The 7488-nt window shown below is 62.4% G+C and overlaps 2 protein-coding genes across 2 annotated transcripts in view; one reads left to right on the top strand and one right to left on the bottom strand.

The window, feature by feature from the left end:
* The window catches only part of GAS2L2 (growth arrest specific 2 like 2), a 4515-nt gene extending 3292 nt beyond the window's left edge, over positions 1-1223 (top strand). The window contains exon 7 of the mRNA XM_026036972.1: positions 1017-1223. Coding sequence (XP_025892757.1) covers positions 1017-1223 — 207 coding nt within the window. The remainder of the gene's footprint in view (positions 1-1016) is intronic.
* A 2009-nt stretch (positions 1224-3232) lies between these two features.
* RASL10B (RAS like family 10 member B) lies at positions 3233-6056 on the bottom strand. Its single transcript, XM_026036998.1, has 3 exons — positions 5841-6056; positions 4287-4411; positions 3233-3897 (listed from the first exon to the last, which is right to left on the bottom strand). Exons 1-3 carry the CDS (start codon positions 6054-6056, stop codon positions 3627-3629), a joined length of 612 nt encoding a protein of 203 aa, XP_025892783.1. The 3' UTR covers positions 3233-3626.
* Between the last annotated feature and the right edge of the window lie 1432 nt (positions 6057-7488).

Below are 7488 nucleotides of genomic sequence, written 5' to 3'. Positions count from 1 at the left end.
CCCGGCCACCCCGCTGAGGAGGAGGAGGAGGAGCAGGAGGAGGAAGCCTGGGTCTGACCCCAACGCCGGCTTTGCACAAGTCAGGGCATCCCAAGGGTGCTGGTCCCTGGGAGGCAGCTGCACCCCTGGGCTCTGCGGAGCGGATCCGTTGCAGCAGGTTTGGGTTTGGACTCATCGCTCCTAATCAGGCTCCTGTGACTGATGTGGTTGGAGAGATGGGGCTCGGAGCCACGAATGGAGAGAAGGCAGCACCGTGGGGCAGGGGGAGGCGAGCGGGGCTGCTGAACGGCGCCGGGGCTGCGGGCACCCGTGTCCCCCAGCACCCGCCGCTCTGCGCCCTTCCCTGTCTGTGTCACGGGGCTAACGGCACTTACAGTACCAAAGACCTGAGCAAACGCGTGGGATCCCTTTGATTCGTGCCAGCCAAGGGTGGAAAAGGCAGAAACGCGGCCCGGCTCTGGCGGCATTTTGGAGCCAGCCCGGGGGCTGCCTGCGCTCGCCGGGGTTTTTGCTTTTCCTCCCCGAGCACCGCGTGGCCTCTTCTCTGCTCAGAACCCCCGGCCGAAACTTCCTTCCCTACCCTACGAAATCCTGGCTTGGGCCAACAGAGGTGGGATTTTGGGGAGAGGATTCGGTCAAAGGCAGGGAGGAGAGGACAAGGGGAGCGCCCAGCCATGCTCCTTCAACCCCCAAGCTTCCTTTCCCAAAGCCTTGGTGCTCAGTGAGTGAAATGGGAATGAATGGGGAGAGCCTGGCTGCAAACGTAGGCCCAAGGCACCGGCGCCGGGTGCCGGCTCCTACCTGGCTCAGTCCAACAGGACAGAGGTGCTTTTCCAGCCACCACCGCCCTGGTGCAGAGGAGAAACCAACCGCATTCCCCCAGACATCCCCTTTGCAACGTGCTTTGGGCAGCAATATTTCTGCCAGCCTGGCCAAAGGGCTGGGGGCTTCTCCCCTCCTCTCCAGCTCAGTCCTGGTTTGGGGAATTACTTTTTAATGGTCCTTTCTGGCTGCAGAAAGTTGCCTTGGGGCTGGTGTATGAGCTGTCAGGCCCTCGAATGGCACCGGATGAACCAAAGCTGTCCCCAACACGGACCTTGCAGAGCCGGTACCACAACATTGCACTTAATGCTCCCGTTCCGGCCTCTTCCCCGGGGAAGGCCACGGGCGCTGCAAGCAAAGACGAGAGCGAGCAGGTACAGAACAAGAGGGAACAGACCTGATTTTATTTCGGTTTCCAACACCGGGTGCGGCGTGTCACGGGCTGGGCAGCCACCTCGGGGACACGGTGCCACCGGGCAGGGCAAGGCAGGCGCTGGGAATGGCGAGCGCGCCGGCTCGGGAACGGGAACGGTGCATCCCGGCAGGTGCCGCTCCCGCGCCAGCCTCGGCCGCGCGGGGCTGGACCAGGCGCTCGGCGCTGCTCGGGAACGGGGCATTTTATCCACTTTGGCCGTGGAAGTCGAGTGAGAGCGGAGCTACGGCCGTGTGTAGAGCGGTAACACTTTATACTAAGGGTTTCCCTCGGGAAGAGGGGGAGGCAGTTCAGCTGCCGGAGGGATCCCGCTGATCCATCTCCATGATCCAGCCCTGCCCCGACCCCCGCCCCTAATCCCGCTTTTCCTGCCTGGGAGCCGCACTGGGAAACACGTCCTGGCAGCCCCGGGTCTCCTGGGAGACGCTACCTAAGCGGCGAGGTGTTATTACTAATATAACTTTCTCTGTCTATAAAGTGCAGTAGAATATAAGAATTGTATTTATAACCTTTTTTTTTTTTTTTTTCTTCCAAAATACTAAATCAGATGCTATAAAAACGTATAACTAGTTGTGCTATAAACTGCAGGCTACCGGACTATAACAAACGATGTATTGGCTTAGTCATTGATATGTGTACGTTGGAGCACTTCAGAAATGCTTTATTCTTAGCATTTACCAGGGAATTTCCTTGCCAAACAGTCCGGGGGGCTAAAGCTAGTGACAGGGCACTACCATGGACTCACGTGTGCTGCTAAATCCCGGCGAGGGGAGGCTGGGACGGGCTGTGGTGAAGGATGGGGTGTTTAACCCCCCGTGCCAGGCCCCGACCTGGAAAAAAAAAAACGGGTTTCCCCCCAGTTTTTCTCTTTTCCCTTCATTTCTGGGGAGCGCAGCTGGGATGCAAGGCCAGAAAAACGTCACGTGCTGCCGTGGGAGTTGGACGACTCTTAATAGAAAGTGTTACCGGGGTTAAACGGGAGCTAACTGAGGGCACCAAACCCTGGGCTGGGGGGCTGCTCTTGTTTCGCAACGGGGGCCGTGTCTACCGGGCAGGGAGAGCCCCTCCAGCCTGGCCACCCTGGCCGGGCACCCACTAGCCCAGTCCCTGCTTGGCCACCCAGACGCCGCGGCGGGCGAGTTGGAGGCCTGGGGCCAAGCAAGCGGGTTTGGGGGGGGTCAAAAAGAGAAAAAAAAAGCCCCTTTGCCAGGCCGGGGAGCAGCGGTACCAGTGGGGAGAGCATCGCCCATAGGGAAAAGCTGCCCCACGGGTCCCCTTGCTGCAGAAGGTGACAGGGACGGGGCCCTGCGGCCGCCGGGCTCGTGGGTCACCTCCCCGGGCCGTGGCAGGGCGCTCGGCCCCGGACAAGAGGTAGAAAATGGGGACTTTTCCCGGGAAAACGGCTGCGCCAGGGCCAGGATGGCAGCGCGGCCGGGGGTGCCGGCACTGCCGGGGCGGGGAGGCTGCCCTGGCGCGAGTGGGGACGTGGGGGACACGGGCGCCTCTGGCTCCGGGGCTGGCTCACACACCGATAGATGGGATTCGGGGAAAGGGCTGCGCTCTGGATGGGAAAGCAGGAGTGCTTCCCAGGACAGGCGGGAGCATGAACTGGGAGCACCCGCCGCTCCTGTCCTCCCTGCCTTGGTTTCACCTAGAAATCCTGCCAGGAAATGAAGCCTGGCAAGCAGGAATGAACCCCCTGATGGCTCTGGGGGAACAAACGGGGTTCCTGCTGGCCAGACCACAGGGCCGGATGGTTTTCCAGCAAGAAAAGCCACCTCAGGGCAGGTCGGGGACACGGCAACAGCAGCACAAGGGCAGGGACCGGTGGTGGAGGGCGGAAAGGGGCAGATGGGTGGAAGGATGGAGCATGAGTTGGAGGAAGCCCAGGCTGGAGAAGAGGAGCTGGTGGGGGGAACAGCAGCGCTTTCTCGAGCCGGGGGTCCGGCTGCCTGTGCCGCTGTGGCCAGGTGCCCGTGACCGGCCAAGAGACCAGGCCAGGCTGGCGAGGAGCAGGGACACGGTGGTGAATGTCAGGGTAGGAATCTGAGGTCTACAGGAGAGCCCAAGGGCCATCCCTCTCCATGAGCATCTCCCGAGGAGCAGCCCAAGGCCAGCCCATGGGGATGACCTGGAGGCCACCCCGTGGAAGCCGCCGAGATACAACCCACCTCTCCACAGCGCTGGCCCCGAGCACAGGGAGGCAGCGGGAGGCCTTGGGCTCTGCAGGTTTAGCCGAGGTCCATCCTCGCTCCTTGCTGCCTACAGCACCACGGCCATGTCCCTAGGTGTCCCGTCCCCACGTGTCACCCCAGCAGCGGCCCGTGCTCTGCCTCCGAGCTCTGCGGGGCCGGCGGGGGCCCGGGAGCTCTCACATGATGGTGCATCGGTTCCTGCGCAGGGCGCCCTGGAAGCGGATCGTGGTGTGCACGTGCTTGCAGCGGGCGCAGCCCACGCTCTTGAGGAGCTCGCTGAAGAGCAGCAGGATGTGCCAGTTGTACTTGGCCGAGCACTCGATGTAGCCGCACTTCCACGTCTTCTTCACCAGGTTGGAGACGTTCCAGCGGGGGATCACCCGGCCCTTCTGCAGGTCTCGCTTGTTGCCCACAATGATGATGGGCGTCTCAGACGTTCCGATGACCCTGCAAACAGAAGAGCTTTGGAGGAGGAGGGAAGGGATGCAGAGCAGAGCTGCTTCTGGTTGTCCTGCTGCTTCCTGGGCCAGCCCATGAACCCCAACCCACCCCAAAGTGATTTCTGGTGGCACCTCGGCTGCTTTCAAGAGGTGTAAGCCAGGATGCCAGGCAAACATGCTGCCCCCTCCTCCTCCCTCACAGCCTGGAGCCGCGCTCATGTCTGGCCAAAGGGCATCTCCAGACCCCTCTCCTTGCCCGCTCGCGATGACGGCGCATGCCCTGCTGCATGGCAGGTCTTGCCTTCGCTACTGGGCTCCGGGTGCTGCAAAGGGTGCCCAGGAGCAGCGTGTGCCACAGGGCTGAGCTGCGGCGGCTCCACGCGCCGGGGCACCTACCTCGTCTCCAGGATCTGCTGTCGGATGGTTTTGATGTACTCGAAGCTGTCAAAGCAACAGATGTCATAGACCAGGATGTAGGCATGGACGCTCCGGAGCCCCCTGCAACACACGTCTGCCCACTCCTGCAAGGTGCACAGAGGGGTCACTCCCGGCGCCCGCCCCGTCCGAGATGCTGCAGCGCCGGAGGGGGGATCCCGATTGCAGCCTCCGGCCTCCTGCGCTTCCCAAGATCGTTCTCCACCACCCTCCAACTCACCCAGAGGACGGATAAGGGGATTTGTGAGTCCCAATTCCTCTCCTAAAAGAGGATTAAAACCTGCTGTGTTGTGAAGGGGCCTTAGTGGAGCTGGATGGAGGGGCTGGGTGCAGTCCCAGGCCCCAGGCAGCGGCTGTGCAGGGAGGGACTCAGTGCAGAAAGCATCACCCTCCACGGGCTGCAAATTAGGTGTCTTAATTAGCGATGTCCACTGGCGCTGGAGGTAATGGGTGAGCAGATTCTGCCCATGGCAGGTCAAGGCTTTTGCATGATGTGGCAGTGGAAAATTGCCCCAATTTCCTATTTCTCTCCCTGCAATTACCTCCCTGGCTGCAGGTGCAGCTGCAGCACCTGGCGAGGGGTATTTCCATGTCCTCCCCAGCTGTGTGAAGGTTGCGGGGCCCAGGGGAAGTGCATGAGGAGGGAAGCGCATCAGCTCTCCCTGAACAAGACACTTTCACACAGTGAATCACTCGGGTATGTTTACAGTGTTCAGAAATGAGGAAAAAAGTGAAGACCATGATGCTTCAAGCCTGGTTACCAGAGAGCCTTTGGAAGACGCAGCTCCCGAGGCTCCATCCCTGCGTGCCAGGGTGCTCGGAGCCCTGAGGAGACACCGTGAGGAGACACCACGGGGCTTCTCTGGGCCTCTTTCCCTTCCTCCCTTCCCAACTCTCCTCTCCTCTGGGATAACTCTGCAACCACCCCCTGCTCCCTGGAACTGCCGGCTGTTCCCACCACAGCGCACTGAGGAATGGTGTAAATGGAGTCAATAAATGAGGTCAGTAGATCACCCTTTGCTATTTCAGGTGCTCTCTGACGGACTTGTCCTTCCCGGCACGCTCCCCCTCTCCCTGGAGCGCTCACCCGGCCTCGTCCCCACCAGCACGGAGCAGAGGGAGCCCCTCTAACACACAGCCCTTTCCCCACGCGGTGGGGCGGCTCTGTGACACCAGCGGGCCCAGCCCTGGCGGAGATGCCGCCATCTGTGGGGCCATCCCAGCACATCCCACTGCCCCCACGAGTCACCAGCACAACACCAAGATGGGGCAGCAGACGAGTGGCCAGCCAGGAAATGCAGCATCCTACAGGAAAGCCCCTGTCCCCGGAACCCACACGTGCTCTTGGGGGAAGGTGTCTCCAGATGACCGTGCATGGAGCAACCCGGAGCTGAAGCCTGGGAGCCCCGTGTGGAGGTCCGTGAGGAGCCCCAGCCCAGGGAGGCCCACGATGGAGTTTCTCCTGCAGGAAGCAGCCGTCGGCATGGCCGGCCCCGCTCTGCCCGGCTCACCTACCTGCAGGGTGTTGACCGGGAAGGCTGTGATGGGGGGGAAGTCCATGATCTGCAGGTCGTGGACGTGGCCGTTCATGACCACGGCGGGCAGGTAGACGCGGCGGGCCGTGGTGGGCACGCAGACCTCGCTGAACTCGTTGTAGAGGAACTGGCGGACGATGGCACTCTTCCCCACGCCTTGGGCTCCCAGCACGGCGATCTTGAACGTTGTCACCATGCCGGACGGTGCCCTGCTCGCGCCCGCCGCCCGCTGCCCTGCTGCTGCCCCTGCGGCACCGAGGCTGCATATTCCCGCGGCGGGGGAATCAGCCCCAGGCAGGACACATCTCCCCTCGGCGCCCGCTCCTCACTGCGGGAGCAAGGAGAAGACGGTCAGGTCCCGCTTGGATGCCCTCTCTGCAGGGAAGGCTTCGGGCAACGGTTTCCAAGCAGGGAAGAGGGTTGCATATGGGCCCATCCCCATGGGCCTTGGTGCCCATGGGTCCTGCTCCAAGGCTCCCACCCTTTGGAGCCAGGGGTTGAGCAAAAGCAGGAAGATCCTCACCCAAGTTTCCTGAACTGCCACCAGCTGCACAGTCCCACCTGTCCCCTCCTCTCCTCCCACTTGGCCCCAGGTACAGGCACCTTCCTGCTTCCCAGGATGGTGCCCTCGGCGCCTCCTCCCATCCTGGGACAGGACAGGTCTCTGGCTCAGGAGACCTTGGTGTTGGCTGGGACAGAAGGTCCCTTTGCAGCCCCTGAGCGATGACAACAGCGTCTCAGCAGCCCTCGGGCCACCTCAGGTGCTCAGTGCCCAGGACACCCGTGCTGAGCAGCTCTCCTGGCAGGGTCCTTTTCAATAGCTTTGGGACCCCAGGGGATAGTTTTCCCTCTGGGTTTTCTTTTTGCTCCAGGGCTGTCCCAAGGCCTTGGCAGGCCCTGCAGCCCCATGGAGACTCTCTCGGCTCTTTGGGCATCCCAAGGCTGCAGGGACGAAGGGAAGGGCCAGGCTGCAGCGAGACCAAGGAAACCGCCTGCGAGCAGGACCCAGGAGCAGCGCATGAGGCTGGGAGCAGCTCCGGCGGATCCTGCACTAGGGAATCCATCTTCCCTCTGCTTGGACAGGCAGAATTGCCTTTTGCCGGGAAGGAGGGAATCTCTGGGAGCCTACGAGTGACAGCTTTAATGTATAATTTCAGGGTTGGAGCGCTTTGGCAATTAACTTGATGGAGGCTAATTCAGGAGGCAGCTGCCGGGGCGCATCCTGGCGCTGCAGCCGGGTGCCCGCTCCTCTCCAGGGCAGCCCTTGGCTCCCGACCTCTCCCGAGCCTCCGTGTCCTGGGTGCAAAGAGGCTGGCACTGCACGGGGCAGCTCCATGGGGGGAGCAAGGCCGGGGGGGCTGTTCCATCTCCCCCAGCCATCACTTTACCCGCCGTGGAGCGGGTGTTTGTGTGGCACCCACTTCTGCCTTCTCCCCACACCGCAGCACCCAGCAGGAGCAGCCCCCCGGCCAGTGGCTCCCACAGGGGCTCCCCGCAGGCCCTGGCCGGTGTGTGGCGAAGAGCGCGGGGCAGCGGGGCTCGTGCCCGGCTGCCTGGGCCCTGGGGCCGCTCCGGGCGCTGCTCCGTGCCCGCTTCCCCCCTCTCCGTCCTGGGAAACTGAGGCAGGA

Source organism: Nothoprocta perdicaria, unplaced genomic scaffold (assembly GCF_003342845.1).
Source record: "Nothoprocta perdicaria isolate Ctin4 unplaced genomic scaffold, notPer1 scaffold_189, whole genome shotgun sequence".
Classification (NCBI taxonomy): domain Eukaryota; kingdom Metazoa; phylum Chordata; class Aves; order Tinamiformes; family Tinamidae; genus Nothoprocta; species Nothoprocta perdicaria.
This window is presented reverse-complemented; position numbering and strand designations above follow the sequence as displayed.

Excerpts from the sequence above, each read along its gene's own strand:
- RASL10B (XM_026036998.1), bottom strand. The coding sequence starts at position 6,056 with ATGGTGACAACGTTCAAGATCGCCGTGCTGGGAGCCCAAGGCGTGGGG. Across the intron at positions 4,412-5,840 it reads TCCCGGTCAACACCCTGCAG|GAGTGGGCAGACGTGTGTTG; the intron begins GTAGGTGAGCCG and ends TGCACCTTGCAG. Across the intron at positions 3,898-4,286 it reads CAGCAGATCCTGGAGACGAG|GGTCATCGGAACGTCTGAGA; the intron begins GTAGGTGCCCCG and ends TTCTGTTTGCAG.